Source organism: Globicephala melas, chromosome 12 (assembly GCF_963455315.2).
Source record: "Globicephala melas chromosome 12, mGloMel1.2, whole genome shotgun sequence".
Classification (NCBI taxonomy): domain Eukaryota; kingdom Metazoa; phylum Chordata; class Mammalia; order Artiodactyla; family Delphinidae; genus Globicephala; species Globicephala melas.
In genome coordinates, this window is record NC_083325.1 from 65520289 (window position 1) to 65538473 (window position 18185).

The 18185-nt window shown below is 46.5% G+C and overlaps 1 protein-coding gene across 1 annotated transcript in view; it reads left to right on the forward strand.

Annotated features, from left to right (window-relative positions):
* Positions 1-17534, forward strand: part of XDH (xanthine dehydrogenase) — a 59874-nt gene extending 42340 nt beyond the window's left edge. The window contains exons 25-36 of the mRNA XM_030858013.2: positions 3683-3874; positions 4054-4199; positions 4988-5069; positions 5573-5668; positions 6305-6433; positions 7023-7097; positions 9306-9358; positions 11167-11281; positions 11940-12005; positions 13463-13651; positions 14939-15115; positions 16729-17534. Coding sequence (XP_030713873.2) covers positions 3683-3874; positions 4054-4199; positions 4988-5069; positions 5573-5668; positions 6305-6433; positions 7023-7097; positions 9306-9358; positions 11167-11281; positions 11940-12005; positions 13463-13651; positions 14939-15115; positions 16729-16779 — 1371 coding nt within the window. The 3' untranslated portion in view covers positions 16780-17534. The remainder of the gene's footprint in view (positions 1-3682; positions 3875-4053; positions 4200-4987; positions 5070-5572; positions 5669-6304; positions 6434-7022; positions 7098-9305; positions 9359-11166; positions 11282-11939; positions 12006-13462; positions 13652-14938; positions 15116-16728) is intronic.
* The last annotated feature ends 651 nt before the right edge of the window (positions 17535-18185 follow it).

Below are 18185 nucleotides of genomic sequence, written 5' to 3' on the forward strand. Positions count from 1 at the left end.
AATCACTTACGTTATACCTATGTAAGGATAGACTAATATCTACATATATCCTATGCATTCATGTCATACCTTTTCCTTAATTTTTTGGTATTTCTAGCCTCTTCAGTTCATCTGTGAAGTTTTTCAAATTGTTGCAAATCTCCAAAATAATGTCCAATATCTTTATTGAAAAAATATGCTTATAAGTGGACCCACACGGTTCAAACCATATTTTTCAAGGGTCAACTGTTCTACAATTTAACGGTTTTAGAACATTTAAGGAGTCAGGCAAGCATTATTGAAATCCAGTTTTTTTAACACTTCAGTCACCTCAAAATTATCTCTTATGCCCATTTGCAGTCACTCCTGTTCCTACCCCTCAGGCCCAGACAACTGCTAATCGACTTTCTGTCTTTACAGATTTTCCTTTTGTGGCCAATTAATATAAACGGAATCATATACTATGTAGTCTTTCTTGTCTGGCTTCTTTTCTCTCAGAATAATGTTTTTGAGGTTCACCCGTGTTTTAGCATGGATCATTCCTTCATTCCTTTTTATTGATGAAGAATATTCCGTTGTATGAATAGACCATTTTTTGTTTTCCATTCACCACTTTAAGGACATTTGGGTTGCTTCCAGTCTTTAGCTTCATGGATAATGCTGCTTTGAACCTTCTCATATGACATATCTTTTTGTCATTTTGAAAATTAACCAAGTTACCTTGGGGGTACTACCTTTTAAGTTTTTTAAATCTTAATTTTATAACCATATTAGTTATATATGCATAGATTCTTGTTAAAAAAGAAGTCAACCATTTCAGGAGAAGCAGAAGTTCCCCATTTTTCCCACTTTGAATGTGCTAAGGGCTTCTCTAATTGGCTCAATTAGGAAACATTATACTTCAGATCTAGTGTAGGAAACTGTTCAAAAAAGAAAACATTTCTGGTGGTCTCACCAAATATAACACTTGCTTCTTGGTGTTGTAGGAAAATCAGGTTGAAAAAGATATAGGACTTATCCCCAAAGATTTTACAAGTGTTAAAATTCAATCCAGCAAATATTTATCAAGCCCCTAGGGTGATGACATATAGAAGAATATGGCATTGTTTCTGCTCTCTAGAAGGTCACAGTATGGTGGGGGAGACAGATAATAAAAGATAAAATGAAGTACAATTGACAAAGTGCTAAGGGAAAGCAAAAATGGAATTGAGACATATAAAAATCATGTAGGATGACTAAGACTGAAAAAAATCAAAGAACCCCAAAAGCAACCTGTGGGAAAGAGGCTATAAATGGGGAAGTAAATTAAAGCCAAAATGAAACGAACAAACAAAAGCTACCATTTAGCTCATCAGAGAGATGAGTTATCACACTTTAAAGAAAGAACAGGATGCTATAAAAATGAAGCAGTCTAAGAATAAAAATGAAGCCTTGTGAATTAAAACTGTGAAAGCAGAAGGGTTGAAAGAAACTTGAGGTGCTCTCTTAAAAAAAGAGAAAACAATGGGGAAAAATAGCAAGAAAATACAAGAAAATCTGAGGACCAGCCCAGGAGATCCAAATAATAGACGTTTCAGAAAGAAAGAATAGAAAAAAGAGAGAGAAGGAAAACTATTAAGAAATAATTCAAGAAATTTCCCAAAACTGTTGGGCATATATTTTGAGATTAAGAGAGCCCATCCAGTAACCAGCACAATGAAGGAAGATAGACTTATGCTAATTTACATTATTGTGAAATTTTAGAAACCTGAGGACAAAGGAGATTTTACAATTTTCAGGGAGGAAAAAAAACGGAACTCATTCCAAGAGCTGGAAAGGCCTTGGTTGGATTTCTCAATACTGGGGAGCTAGAATGCACTAGTAAAATGTCCTCAAAATGCTGAGGGTAAATGGGAAACGTAGTGCCAACCTAGAATTCTGTATACAGCCAAGTCATGAATTAAGGGTGAGAGTAGAATAAAGACATTTCAGACATGCAAGTTCTCAAAAATGTACCTTTAGATATACACTTTTGGGGAAGATGTTGACGGTTGTACTCCAATCATATAAGGGTGTAAAACTAAGAAAAGGGAAGACATGGGATCCAGAAACAGGAGATTCAATGTGGAGAGAGGCAGAGGGAATCCTTGGGGTGAAAGTGAGGGGAAAACTCCTGGGCGACAGCTGAACAGAAGCCTAGGGGCTGCCAATTTAGATTGAAGTTGGCCAGAAGGCTCCAGAAACAATTTCTTCAAAAAGATGAGATTAATAGAAAATCAAATGTGTTTGAACATATTGAAAACAAATTTGTAGTAATATGTGCATAGAAAATGAAGCAAATGAAAAAAGTAAAGATAATTGTTAACTCCAAGGGGGGAAATATTATCAAGAAAGAGAAGTAAACCTAGTATAACGACATGGTTCAGCTGTAAGTGATGTTTATAGAATGATTAAATGGACAGTTGATGAGAAGGAAGTATAACTATACAAGGACGAGGCGAGATAGGGAGCTGGTGTATATGTAGAGAAAGGGGGCTGGGCGGGAACTAAATCCTCCTTTTCCATGATGGGAAAACAGTATAAAAAGTCTAAAACTGAACAAGTCAAGAAGTGGCAATATAAGCATTATTTAGAGACGTGGAGGACAATGTAAATAGCTGACAGATATAAACATTATTTAGAGACGTAGAGGACAATGTAAGTAGCTGACAGAGAATAAGTGGTTGCTTCTGGGCAGTGGAGGGAAGAAAACGGAGGCAGCTGCTGGTTTGTATAACGTGGCTTATGGAAGTATTTGATTCTTTAAACTATTTGCAGTACAAGTTTAATGAGAATAAAGTCACCAATTTTTTAAAAGAGGCAAGTGATCAATTCCAACTAGAAGATGTGGGAGGGGCTCCTCCATGTGGGAGCTGAATGGGGATTTTAGCAGGTGGATATGGTGGGGAGGGGCCTTACGGGTGAGAGTAACATGCAGTCAGAAAAGAGGATCAAAAGTATATTGGGGGGACTTCCCTGGTGGCGCAGTGGCTAAGAATCCGCCTGCCAATGCAGGGAATGGGGGTTCGAGGCCTGGTCTGGGAAAATCCCACATGCTGGGGAGCAACTAAACCCGTGCACCACAACTACTGAGCCTGCACTCTAGAGACCGAGAGCCACAACTACTGAGCCCACGTGCCACAACTACTGGAGCCCACGTGCCACAACTACTGAAGCCCACGTGCCTAGAGCCCATGCTCTGCAACAAGAGAAGCCACCGCAATGAGAAGCCCACGCACCGCAATGAAGAGTAGCCCCCACTCGCCGCAACTAGAGGAAGCCCGTGGGCAGCAATGAAGACCCAATGTAGCCAAAATAAATAAATAAATTTATTTATTAAAAAAAAAAGTGTATTGGGGAAAGGTCAGTAAGTGTCTTGAATTCCATGCTTAAAGATATACAGACTTTACTCTGGAGATAGTAAGTGCGACTTTGAAGCAAGTGCTTGACCTGCTATGACCTTATATTTCAGAATGAGGCATAAATTAGAAGGAGACACAGAAGGCCAGGAGTGCACTAAGGAGGTTTGCAATACCCCAGGAAAGAAATAATTTGGGCCTGAGGAAGAACAGTTGACTGTGGGGCTGGCCGAGGTGGGGATGCTCACAGCCCTTGAAATTCCTTTTTGGAGGAGCCAATGAAATCCATGCATCGTTCTCTCCCATTTTGGTTTCTTCTGCTTCAGATAATGGAACGAGCTCTACTCCACATGGACAACAGCTATAAAATCCCCAATGTCCGGGGCACTGGGCGGCTGTGCAAGACCAACCTGCCCTCCAACACGGCCTTCCGGGGCTTTGGGGGGCCCCAGGCATTGTTCATTGCCGAGCACTGGATGAGTGACGTCGCGGTGACCTGTGGGCTGCCTGCAGAGGAAGTAAGCGGGGAATCTGGGGGCACAAGTCAGAGGAGGTTAGCCTGCTTTGTATCTTGGACATCTCCCGTGGGGGTAGAGGATGGGCAGGCGCTGGTGAGGGGCAGGAAGCTCAACTTCCAGTTATGCCCCCCTGGTCTCTTGCCACCGACCTGGCCTCAGTGTCTTCTCTCCTTGGGAAGGTACGGAGGAAGAACCTGTACAGAGAAGGGGACCTGACACACTTCAACCAGAGGCTTGAGGGTTTCAACTTGCCCAGGTGCTGGGATGAATGCCTGAAGAGCTCTCAGTATCACGTCCGGAAGAGTGAGGTTGACAAGTTCAACAAGTAAGCGCCAGGAGGGGAAGAGCCTGACGTTCTGGGGCTTCTCTGGGTTTCAGATTCTATAGCCTTCTTGCTGAAGTCAAAATAAGAATAATAACTTAATAGGTAACTTAGGAGGCTGCTGCGTTTGCTAACTCATTCACAGCCATCTCTTTAAGATCCTGAAATGGTCTTCAGCCCTGGGGCTCGGGGCTCACAGCACTCAGCGTCATAGCACATCAGTGTGGTCCATCTTTATATGTTTGTCTGCCTTCTGGGCAGGCGATAGTCTAGAGAACACCAGCCTGGGACTAAAAACACCATGTTATGTGCCTACCTCTGACACTAATCTATAAATGTGACCTTGGCAGTCACTCCATCTCCTTGGGTCTCAGTTTCATCATCTGTAGAGTGGGGATAATTGTGCTGGCTCTGTCTTTCTGACAGAGTTACTTGGATAACCAAATATACAGCAAAAGAAAGTATTATCATTATCATCAGCGAGCCACAGTTCCTCCCTGGGGCGAGTAGAGTCCAAGATCACCAGAGCACTCTGACCCAATCCGAATCCCACTCAAGACTTTCAAGGGTGGGCCCTGTTTCAGCTCCACTGGAGGATCTAGAACCCAAATTTCCGCTGTTCTCATTTTGTCTACACAATTGAAGCACAACTCAGTTATGACAGAGACTAACTGGGCAATTCCAAGGATGCTTTGTTCCAATTTTACAAAGATATTGACATAAAATATGTTCAATCTGACATGAATATAGTAGAGAAGTTGCTATGAGAATTTTTTTTTTCTTCCCTCCAGGGAGAATTGTTGGAAAAAGAGAGGATTGTGCATCATTCCTACCAAATTTGGAATAAGCTTCACAGTTCCTTTTCTGAATCAGGTAATTGCTTTATATAATTTTGTCCATCTCCACTGCACTGGGGCCCCATTTCCCCCTCTGCTTGCAGTGTTGCAAGGGAAAGCCCATTGTCACGGGAACAGAGCTGAACAGAGGAACTCTTTGCTGTGTAAATGAAAGTTGAACTTGCACATACCTACTTGATCTGGGGTCAATGTCTAGTTCTTATCTTCCTGCCTATAGGACTATGGACATCTGTTCTGCCTTTCTGATCCCATTTCTTCGTCAGGAGAATCATGACAAAGACCTACCTCCCTCTTAGGATAGGTGACAGAGAGATATGAAAAAAATAGTTTTGCAAACTACTGAAAGACTATATAATTAGATCGTGAGTTTTATACTGCTTTGATTTTTCTGTCTGAGGTTTCTATCCAAATTTCTACTGCTGGTTTTCTTTTTCCTGGGCTCCAGTACTTTTGGTCCCAGGCCTTAAACTGAGTTAGGATTTGCTGGATTTTCTGTTTGGTATCGTTCTCTTCCCTTAGGCAGGAGCCCTGATCCATGTGTACACAGACGGCTCTGTGCTGGTGAGCCACGGGGGCACAGAGATGGGCCAAGGCCTTCACACCAAGATGGTCCAGGTGAGCAGTCTGGAGACCATGGGCATCCACCCCAGCACTGTGGTGTCTGCGTGAGGGAAGATGCTGTGAAAAAGAGAGCAGTGCCACATACCAGAAGCAGAGGCAGGCCTAGGCTCTGGCCCTAGCCCTGCTGCTCATTTACGTGTGACCCTGGGCAAGTCTGCTCCTCCTCTTGGCCTCAGTTTCCCCATCTGTGCAAAGGGGTTGGCCAGGTGATGATTCGGGCCACTTCCATCACCAGCACTCTAGGGCTCTGTGACTGTGTGTAAGGTGTGTGTTATGTGTATGAAGGTAGCTGGCTGCCCTCGCGCACACGGGGCTCCTCCCAGGGGCGCTGAATTAGAGTTGGCATGCCTGCCTGGCTTGTGGGTACTGGCCAAACTGGATTTTTTTAAAAGCCAGGGTTAGTTTAAAAAGGCATTGTTCATCACCATTACATTTATGACTTTTTTTAATCCAACAACACCACTCCATAAAGTGCTGCTTCAGATTCAGACAGATGTGAGAACATCCGAGTCTCAGTAGAATTATGGTTTACGAAATGATTTTCTTTTCTGTAACAGTGAATCTGAATCCCATCTTGGGGAGAAGGTAGACAAGCCCTTCCCTAGGGGGTGACGTCCTCTCTGTTCGCAGGTGGCCAGCAGAGCTCTGAAGATCCCCACCTCTAAGATCTATATCAGCGAAACAAGTACTAACACTGTGCCTAACACCTCTCCCACGGCTGCCTCTGTCAGCACCGACATCTACGGACAGGCCGTCTACGTAAGGAGCCTCAGGGGCCACCGTGCTGAGGGCCAGCCCAAGGCGGGGGGCGTGGAGAGTCCCCGGGCCGGGGGCTGGAATGGCTCCTTGCAGGCTCGTGGCTGTGGCCATGCCTCTGGCTCTCTTCTCCAGGGGACACCAAGCTAAAAGAGGGGCTCAAGAACCACAACCACTTCCATCAAGGCCAGGAAGGATGAACGTGGGAGGGCAAGGGCAGCTGGAGGGAAAGCAGGGGATTCTGGGAGGACACAAGACAATGGAGCGAAATGGAAATTCGATTGTGGGGTCAGCCAGGTCAGACCACGTGCTTTGTCTGATGTCATCAAACAAAGGCGTTTGACTGGAGAAGGCACCTCCTTAGGGATCCCTCAACATCTCCCCCTCTGTCAGCCTCAGGACTGGGTCAGGAAGTGCTCTCCAAGCAAGAGCCCACGGCTTCTACCCTGGGACTCAGACATTCCCAAGAGGGTGGCAAGGCTGTCTGAGAGGCACTCTGGGCACAGCGTCGCTTGCAGGTCCTCGGGGTTTTGTTTGGGTCTGGGAATGCAGAGGACTGATGTGTCTGCCATGTGGGGCATGTGTTCTTCAGGAAGCCTGCCAGACCATCCTGCAAAGGCTGGAACCCTTCAAGAGAAAGAATCCCAGTGGCTCCTGGGAAGACTGGGTAAGTCTGAGCTGATTCAAGTCGCTTTTGCAGATGAAAGCGAAGTTAAGAGCAGGGCTTTGTCCCCGACCCTGGGCAGGAATAGGAGGTCGGGATCTAGTCGCACAGGCAAAGAGAAGTTGAGGAGCTCTGTGTACTTTCACAGGACAAGTAAATGCCCAGCCATACTGGGCCCCTCTCTACAATGTTCACAGTTGAGGGAAGTCACTTGAGGAGAATTTTTGATCCAGAATCTTGACAGCCCCGTGGGAACTAGGGGTTCGGCTACCCTGAGCCTCAGAAGACGGGGTGAGTGCTACCTCCGCCTCACTGAGAAGCCTTGGTCCCTTGGGGCTGGTTCCCTGCCCCACTTGTCTGCAGTCTTGGTGAGCCTCGTTTTCTCCAAACCTCCATCTCTTGGAGGGCTGCCCCAGGAGCCTCTCCCCTTGCCCAGCTCTGGGGTCCGGAGACGCTATCTGTGAGGGGGCAGGGAAAAGATACTGCCCGCGAGTTTATATCGTCTCTGTGATTTTAAGAGTGACACAACAAGCACTCATGATAAGAATGAGCCCAGTTCTCTGATTTCTGGTTCAGAAGCCTGCATGTCAGAAACCCTCAGAGGGAGGCTGCAAGGAAGTGTCTCTCAGGTGAGAGACCTCAGCTCCTCCCATGAGCAGAAATAGCCATGGTGGCCCTGCCTCACCTTCCCCTAATGTTGGAATGAACGGACTGGATATAACAGTAACACAGAAAATGTGACCACACGTGAACCAGCGCAGATAGTACAGATCTCCCTCAACAGAGTCAAAGAAAATAAGCTATTTCTCTCTGACTCACTCACCTTACTATGCCTCACACAACCTGCACTCCCCTGCCCACATTCATAGATACCACATGCATGTGGGTTGATTCTGGTAGTTTGAATTTTAGTGTGGATTTGTAAGGCACCGTAATTGTTTTTAATAATGCCTTTCCAATCCGTTGACCTGGGCTTTGTCCTCAGCTATCGGCCATGTAGTCCAGTGTTCCTTATAAGCAGATAACCCCCAAAAGGCCATTATCAGAAGGGTGTGATCAGGAGACGACAGGCATCAAAGCTCTTTAGTGTTTGTACTGTACTGAAAAATAAGCCATCACTGCCACCCCTATGATCTATGTATATATTTGATATCATGCACATATAGTAAGGATCCTAGAGAAATTTTTTCTCTAAACCTTAGTTTTCTCATCGGAAAATGAAGATAATAATCTTCATAAGTGCTGACCTTATAGGATTGCACTGAATATTAAGTAAGACAGTATCTGTAAAGGACTCAATAGCATTTGATATATAGTAAAGTGCTTGGTAATTGACAATGATCATGATGCAAACTATATCAATAACAAGTTAAATCTTAGAGCTGTGGATATTGAAAGAAAGAGAGAGAGAGAGAGGAAGGAAGGAAAGAAGGAAGGAACGAAGGAAGGAGGGAAGGAAGGAAGGAAGGAAGGAAAGGAAAATTTATTATGTAGTTAAAGAGATAGAATGGATGGAGAGATGAGTAGCTTTATTAACAGGAAAGTATAAGTAGGAACACAAGGCTAACATGTTAAGTATCAAATGAGCCGTGTACAGAGCTGCTGTTGTACTGCCCAGATTAGGGAGTAATGACAGGAGAAGTGGATGAAGAGGCAAGCTTGCGCTGGTTGCTGAGGGAAGAAAAGGATTGGGACAGATATAGCAGAGGACCCACGTAAACAAAGGTGCAGACGTGTGGGGACATGAAGGATTGGGAGAGACTTGACACTTGATTTTGGCTGGAGTAGCAATGATGTGTGTGTTACATAAAGCCAGAGAGAAGACTGGGGTCCTGAATGTCAGGCATTTGGTCTATTGCTCTGTAGGCAATGGGGAGACGTGGAAAGCTCTAGAGGAGGGTAGTAACATGGCTAGTGTGGTGTGTTAAGATGACCCCTCTGACTTGGCTGGGCTACACGGCAGGGCGAGGAGGCGACTTGAGGCAGGAAGACCAGTTAAGAGGCTACTGCAGCGCTCCAGGCTTCAGATGACGAGGACCTGGTGCAGGGGGTACGGTGAGAAGGGGAGGTAAGGTATGGAAGTGAGAATCACTAGGAAAAAGAGTTGATCAGCTTCCAGATGAGGAAGACGAGCTTCTGAAAGCTTAGTGCTGGGCCAGCGTTTCTGGAAACCATGGTTCCCCCTTCCTGACGGCCATTTCCTCTGCTCAGGTCATGGCTGCCTACCGGGGTACAGTGAGCTTGTCTGCTACCGGGTTTTACAGGTAAGTAAGGCGCTGATCTCGCCCGTCTTACAGTGTGTCGTCATCTTAACCTCTGCAGGGCCCTCCAGCCCTGAACTCTGTCAGCCTATGGTCAGGAGAGAGCAGTTGCACCAAAATGTTTGTCTCTCCAATGGACCCCCACCAGCTTCAATTCAAAGATGCTCTAAACTGCGTGGGCTCACCCAGCTATGCGCCGGAAGCACGAGCTGTTATATCGGAAGACCTCTGTTCTAGTTCTGGTCTTAGAGTATACTATTCCACCTGGGGGAGTCACTGGTTCTCTCTGAACCTGTCTCCTCATTTATTGACATAGCGGGTCAATTACCAGCCATTCGCCCGTCAGCGTTCTCCTGCAAGAACCAGAGGCGTCTGGTGTTCCGAGTTACCCGTGTGTGTTACTTTGTGCTACGCGTCACATTTCTTTAAGGAGGCTTTCCTTCAAAAGAATGAGAGGAGGATTTAGAGCACATAGTCCTGTTACAAAATGCAGAATTCAGTGGACCTAAAGTGAGTTTTAGAAAAGAGCACATATCTTCTGCAACTTTAAAATTCAGTAGCAGAGACCCTGTCCATCTGATTTAGAAGCTGTAAAAAGATATGATCGTATCTACTGTCAGCCATAATGTTTTAGCTTTCTCTGGGAAATTTAACTAGTGCCTTTTCTTTCACAGATCAGTGGATTTGGAAAATAGTTCAATGTTTGCTTTAAAAGGTCTTGTGTGAATTTATGAATATATATAATATATATGTAACATAAATGTGTATATATATACTTTTAGGGCAAAGCAATGTTTTGCCAGTGTTCCTTGGGTTATGTAATATTTGACCTACACAAACACAAACTAATGCAAATTTTCTCATAAGTTCCTATTTCATTTTTAGAGTTGATAAAACTGGGGTTATATCAGGGAACACCCAGATGAAGATGGTGAGTTCAGAGGTCAAAGAAGGTGATAATCTCCTGGGAGAAGCCTTTTCCCTCAGCCCTGTATCAGTTTTGTTTTCATGCAGATTCTGATCACATCAGCTCACACCATTATTTCTGTGGAGTGAATAGAATAGCACAGATACAGAGTGTTATAAGCAGAGAACACACACACACACACACACACACACACACACACTCGTATATGTTGACTCATGCAAAATTGGAATCTTATAAGATAGTCAGGATTGAAAAAGAAAAAAATTTATAAAAGAGCATCTGCTTTTATTAGCAACCCTTTGCTCAAATCATCTGTTGAAACTTAGAAGGGATCAGTAGATGAGGAGTAATACCAGGCAAGGTGGCTGCGTTAAGAGGCACCCAAGTTGGCACGAGGTACTGATCTTATTACCTTTCACCTCGAGAAAGGTGAGCAGCCCTGTGAGCAGGTGAACTTGTATGAAAAGCTCACAAGCCGGCCCAGAAAGAACCTTTGGTTCTGAGATCTTGAATCCCTATTCAGTAGATCATTTGGAGTGTAGCTTATGTGTTCTTCATGAGCTCAGGCAGATCTGTCACCTCCATTTCTACCATGTAGAGGCCAGCATGCTGGGAGCCTCCACTGCTCAGCTCTACAGAATGATTCATATAAAGGCCATTGGCAAAGTAGAGCCAGAGACAAGGGACAAAATGCTCCGGAGTGCCTGGGTTTCATGAACAGGTTCAAAATGTTCAAAACTCATGGACTTTTTTGAAGAACAGCTGAATAAAAAATAAAACCTTTAGCGTCTCAAGATTTTAGGGGACAAGCTATCTGTGTGTGTTTGAGTGGGGGGCATGTTCCTCTTAATACATGTGCAGTATTTTCTCTTTTCTCCCCCAGGACACCCAACCTTGGCTACAGCTTTGAGACAAACTCAGGGAATGCTTTCCACTACTTCACCTATGGGGTGGCTTGCTCTGAAGTGGAAATTGACTGCTTAACAGGGGATCATAAGGTAAGAAGTTTGCAGAACTTTAGTACTAAAGGGAAAAAGAGAAACGTCTGAAATTGCAATACAAAGAGCCGATAGGAATGAACTTTCTGGTTGGGAAAATAATGTGTTAAATCATGCCTTGGCAAACTTCCTATAAAGGACCAGAGAGTAAATATTTTACGTTTTCTGGGCCACAGAGACTCTGCCTCAATTATTTCACTCTGTCTTGTAGAGTGGAAACAGACATGAACGTGTGTAAACAGATGCTCATGGATGTGTTCCCATAAAATGTAATTTATGCACACTGAATGTGAATTTCATATAGTTTTCATGTGTCACAACATATTCTTTTTATTTTTGTCACTCATATAAAAATGTGAAAACCATTTTTAGCTCACAGGCCGTAGAAAAACAGGGGACAGGCTGGGTTCAGCCTGTGGAATGTAATTTGTGAACCCCTTCCTTACATGATCGACCCAGACACAGACAGGTTCAAAGCCTCAGGAACCTGGGGACCTGCCCTTCCTACTCAGACTCCTGCCTGAGTGTGCCCGGAGTGCTCTGCTTGTGAAAGTACTACTCAGGTTGGCACTTAATAACCTAAGGGTCACCAAGACGCCTCTATCATTCCACACATCCCTTTCTTTTCAAACTGCTTTTATTTTGCTCTCTGCACTAGAACCTCCGCACAGACATCGTCATGGATGTTGGCTCCAGTCTGAACCCTGCCATCGACATTGGACAGGTAAGACTCCTGGGGCGTCAGAGTGGTGACAGACTTGGCCACTGATGTGCCCCACCACCTCCTAGGGTCCCCAGCCACGGCATCTTGTCCACTGTCATTTTTAAGCAGGTCTGAGCACGGTACCAAGTGAGTCTCCCTGAGTGGGATTTAGGTAGATGAGAGCCCACCCAACTCTCGGGGCGGAAGACAAATCCACGTGGTTAAACTTGGAAAGGGAACTCATACGTCAGAAAACAAGATGATGGGTGGTGGGAACACTGGGTGAGCACACACTCAAGCGCATGCATACATGCACACACACGCACACACGTGCATAGTCTGAGCGGGAGCATGGGGGGATGGAGATTGAGTCTGGGATCAATGTGCAGGTCGTGGGGTCTCAGGTCAGAGGCATCTTCTCCCTCGTCATTCCTCTTCCACCGAGGACAGCTCTTGTACCCTAGGAAGTAAATGCTACCAAGCGCGGGGTGGTGGAGGGTCCTGGGAGCAAAAGACATGGGTTCCAGCAAGAGGAATAAAGGGGTGGCTGGAAGAAAATCACTTTTGGAAAACATGAGAGTATTAAGCAGAGCAGCAGAACAGAAAAAGACAGAGGGAGGAATCGAGAACTGAGGTATTGAACATCCGGCAGAAAATGTGCATTGTTTCTCAAAACTGGACAGTTACTGAGTATAGAGAAACTTAGTCATAAATCTGTTTATTAACTCCCTGAACAATTGTGGTGAGGAACCCCTGCTACAGGCAGGCACAGGGCTCAGCACGGCAGACACAGATGCTCAGCACCTGGTCTCCCCCAAACACACTTGTTTAGCTACGATGGTGCCACATATCACGATTCTGAGCAGTGAGGCTGGGAGAGCAGACGTGTGGGCCAGCAGAGCATGGCAGTGCCCTTTAAGAGATCTGTAAGCTACAGCAGAGGCGCTCTTCTCCCAGAGGGCAGGCAGGGCTGGGAGTTCAGAAAGCCTCAATCCTACTGTCCAGGAAAGTCTTCCTCTCTTGTGGGGCTGCCCCAAAGCGCATGGTCCCACTCAGCACAGAGGAGGGGCGTGGGCCCCTGCGGCACACTCAGCCACCATCAGCCCACGAGCTTGCTTCTCAGCTCGGGGTCGCCGTTTCTCCCCTGGCAACATGGAAGGAACATCTCCATCTGCCCTGCGGCAGGTTCTAATGGGAAATTACGCCTACAGCTGCGTGTCCCTCCTGGAATGGCCGACAAGTTCTGAAACTGATTTCAACGTCAGTGCCTTTGCTCTGCCTACACAGATGCCTGGCAAAGGCCCAGATCAGTTATCCTGGGCTGGGGCGGGAGCCAGGGAAGCAGTGGGGGGCTCTTTTCAGCTTCTTTCCAGGCTCCACTGCAGGTGGGGCTTGGTGCCCGCCGTGGGAAGCAACACCTGTCTTTGGGTGAGGGGGGCGGGAAGGCAGGGTAGCCACGGTCTCTGTCTGCCCTGCAGGTGGAAGGGGCATTTGTCCAGGGCCTGGGCCTCTTCACCCTGGAGGAGCTACACTACTCCCCTGAGGGGAGCCTGCACACCCGTGGCCCCAGCACCTACAAGATCCCTGCATTCGGCAGTATCCCCACTGAGTTCAGAGTGTCCCTGCTCCGTGACTGTCCCAACAAGAAGGCCATCTATGCATCCAAGGTACTGTTGCCCTGGGTCTGTGCTACCTTCCAGTCTACACTGCGGGAAACCACGGGTGGTGATGAGGGGCTCCAGCCACCCGCCATGTGGGGGGGCTCGTGTGGAAGAGAGAGGAGAACCTGACACGAGCCTTGGTGAGGGCGATGGAGGGGTGGGCAATCCTGCCTGGGAACACAGGGAACTGGGTCAAGGATGACACCACCTCTGTGTGGTCCAAGCCAGCTCTTGTGGGTACGCACAGAGGGATTCCTTAGTTCAGTCCTGTAGGTGGAATCCTGACCTACACCCCCGTCTCAGGGCATCCCCAGCGCTTGATCTTAGAGATGATCTCACAGGTCCAGCACCCATGTTGTCTCATGAGAATCAGCCTGTTCACTGCACACGGGGCAGCGCCTCTGTGCACACACTTCCACCTCCTTCAGTGTCCACCACTAGCCCTTAAGTCTTGGTCAGCACGCCTGGGTGGCTATAAGCATCCTTTATTTCCTCCATGCTCTGAATAAGTACGAAAAAATGGTTGAAAATCAATCAGGCTGATTGATACAGTTGTTGGTCTAGGAAGGAAGACAGATAACTACTTGTAACCAATGAGACACAGCCCTTTGCTCATCTCACGGTTTACTTTACTGTGGGAGGGCCTGGGATACTTTGTGATCTTGCCATTGGCTCTTACACTTCACTGCACATCAGATCACCGGGCGTTGGAGCTCATGATAAAAATGCAGCTCCACTGGGCTCACCCTTAGAAATTTTGATTTGAAACAGCCCTGGAACCTGCGTTTTTAGCAAGTGTCCCTAGTGATTCTGATACAGGTAGTCTGTGACCTGTGCTTTGGGGGATAAAACAACCTCTGCTAGAAAATAGTTTCATTCCTATTTGTCACAATACCTCTATTTCAGCAAATTGTGAGAATAATTTGATGCCTGTGAGAGCTGGTGACAGAGCTGCAGGTGGACCATTCCCCTAGGCTTATTACTGTGAGGAAAGGGTCAGATTTCTTTTTGTCTGTAAAATATAGTTACTTAATATAACTTTCAAGGGTCCATCGTATTTGCACGGTGTCACCAGAGAAAATCACATAGTAAGAGTTAAAAGAAATACGCCCGCAAGGTTGAGTCATATACTGCACTGATTGTTCTCAGCCTCTGATTGATTTTGACCGTTCCTCCTGTCTTGCTCAATGTAGCCACTAGTGCTGGCTGGGCTCCCCGACATCCCCAGCCCTGCGGATGTGGAAGCTGGGCCCTCCCCTGACTCCCCGCCTACACTCTGCTCTGTCCACTCAGGCTGTTGGGGAGCCGCCCCTCTTTCTGGGCGCCTCCATCTTCTTCGCCATCAAGGATGCCGTCCGCGCAGCTCGGGCTCAGCACACAGATAATAATACGAAGGAGCTTTTCCGGCTAGACAGCCCCGCCACCGCGGAGAAGATCCGTAATGCCTGCGTGGACAAGCTCACCACCCTGGTATGAGGCCCCCTCCAGCTGGGGAGGCGGGGCATAGCTGGGGAAGGTTCTGTTGCAGAGAGGGGGGTGAGACAGTAGGCTCTCTCTCAACTGGGAAGCCTTGGGTCCACGCCCGCCCTCTGCTATGCAGTTGAGGTACCTTCTCCAACCTGCAGGAAAATAGCAAGAAACCCCTTAAAGCTGCAGCTTGCAGCTAGGCCTCCTGAGAGGAAGGAGGGCTGTTTGATGCACACTTATCACCCACAGATTTCATTATTTTCCATAACGATGAGGGTGATGGATAAAACTCCAGAAGAGCCTAATCTTTTGTGTCCGTCACTGGCATTTTTGAGACCCTTCTTTGTTAAACACACTGTGTGAGGTACAAAGGAAATGGAGAGAAAAAGAAGAATTAATGAATGAATAAGATGGACCACATATGTTCTGTGATTACCCTGTGCCATGCTGATACTGGGGACACATAAGTGCCCTTGAAGAATTTGCAGCCTTTTAGGAAACCAGATGATTGCACTACGTGGTGATCGGTCACTACCTTGGAGGCGTGTGTAGCAGTGAACTCCACGGTCGCTGGAATCATTTTGGGGAAGCCCCTGTGTGATACTTGTGGAGACAATGCCTGGCAAAAGCAGACTGTGCCAGGACAGTTTCATCCACTGGTGGAGCCTCAGAAGCAGCCCAGTCTCTGAGTTGGGCTGAAGTGGGCCCTGCATACACAGGACTCTCCAATTGCCTTTGCAGCCTCTATTGAGTTAGCAGAACTGGATTCTTCCTGATACCCAAGTTGGATTTCCTCTTGGATATTTGATAGGAAATTTGACAGGCCTTTTGGGTTTCAAGATGAAGTGGGTACTCATGAACCCAGAGTTCCTGGGATGGGAAGGGTACAGGAGAAGCCCTGGGGGCAGGCAAATCCGCCATCAGTACTGAGGGTGAGGAAGGAAGATGGGTCCCCAGTCAGGCTGCCCTTTAGGTTTTCCAGTAGATTTAGCTTCAGGGTGAGGACCACACAGCCCACGCGCAGGGCTCCCAGGCAGTGAGATGCCCACAGCTGTGCAGCAACCTTCCCATAGCCCAGAACCTCCCCACCGTGGCCCCAGTGCGACAGTTACCCAAACCCCATTCTCAGAGGGCAGAGGTGCTGCATGGCTCCCAGGAAGCGCACACAGATTGCAAAGTTAGCTCCTTGTATATAATCTGATGCAGAACTCAGTGATTTGATGAGCCCCTCCTCTGAGGCCCTAGACCTAAAGCAGAGTTTCAAACCTAAGCCCCTTTGTGATGCCACAACACCCAGGTGATTTTAAATCCCTGCAGTGGATTTGCATGAGCAGCTGATCCAGGAGCAAGTGTGCTTGTGAAGGACTGTGTCACATGACAAAGGGCCCCTTCTCTAGTTGGTCATCCCTGGGTCTCCAGAGCCTGCCACAGTGCTTACCACATGGAACGCGCTTAATAAAAATAAACGAATGACTAGGAAATGAAGGGGTCCTGCCCTGGGGGCACTCCCAACATCTGGGACTGCAGAGTGGTGTCTGGTCTTGGAATGGTGGTTGGCACTGGTGTCCTGAGCTATGTGCAGACCCTGCAGTAAGTTCTCTGTTGTTCCTTCCTAGTGTGTCACTGATGTACCAGAAAATTGTAAACCCTGGTCTGTGAAGGTCTGAAGAAAAGCCCCATTGGAGTCTTCTTATCCTACACTGGGGATTCCACGGAAGATGACACTTGCTCTGCAGAACATGAATTTATAAAACTTGCAGGATGACAACAGCGTGATTCATCAGGACGGTGTTTGGAAGAACATTGAATGCATTGGACGATTTTGATCAAAAATATGATTTATAAACACATGATAAGCAAATTCAGAAATGTTAGGCCCAAGTGGCTAATAGGCAATTAGCATCATTTCATGTCTGTTGTAATCACGTATTTGAAATAGATTTAGGAAGTGTTTGTGCTATGTCCCAACTCACTGGACAGCCTGTATAACCTCAAGTGTTGACAGCATCTGTTCTTCAAAGAGGATTTCCACAAACCTCCAGAAGCGTAAACCAAAGTAACTCTAAATCTGTGGGCCTTCCTCAGAAAGCTTTTCCTTCAAACCAGTGAGCGTCATATTATAACCTCATATCCACACTCAGATTTGCAGTGGGACAGTGGGGTGAGATTCAAACCTCTAAGCACTTCATGGGAGAGAATAAAGAATGAAACAAATTCAAGGTTAATTGGATTTAATCTTCTTAAGCTGCATAAAGTAAGATTATTCTATAACAGCAAAAGCCAACAAACCCGGTTATTGAGTACCTACAATGCATTAGCTTCTTCCTCTTTGTGCATTAAAAAAAGATCAGGTTTAAAAATCTTCAACTGAAGCCAGTAGTTCCCATCTACAAATGAGGCTACTCAAATCAAGATAGGCCAGAGAAAAAACAGTCAAGGAGCCTGGGTTCTCATCCAGCCATGTCTCTAATTATCTTTGTGACCTTAGGCTCTCACTTCCCTTTTCTGTGCTTCATTTTACTGCAGAATGAAAGGATTGGACTGGAATAATCTCTTAAGGTCTTCTCTGGATCTAAACGTCTATAAATATATGACCTAAAAACTCCAGTTACATAAGGGAACTGCAGCGCTCAGAGACTTGGTTCCCTTACTGTGATGTGCTATCTGGGCTTCATGAACTTGACTTAAATCCCCCCAAGTGTCTGAGGTTGGAAAAGAGAATAGGAGAAAGGCAAGCATCCCCTCTGCTTGTTCTGACGGGTGATTTCATCACCACCTGGTGCTAGGTGGACAGTGTGACCTTGTCATGTGCCTTCACTGTATAAAATATCCAACATTCTGCGGGATGGGATCCACGGTTCTGGCCACAGAAGAAGGATGGTGTAAACCACGCAGCTGAGCCCGGCGCTTGATGTCACCAATAAATGAAACCGTCAGCTGGTTGGCATGTGAGAAATGCTTCTTCATCATCATAATCACACCAGATGCTGACATCTGCCATATATTAGCCAACCTTCATTGCTAGAGAATGCACACACCAAACACTCACATGTATACACACACACACACACAC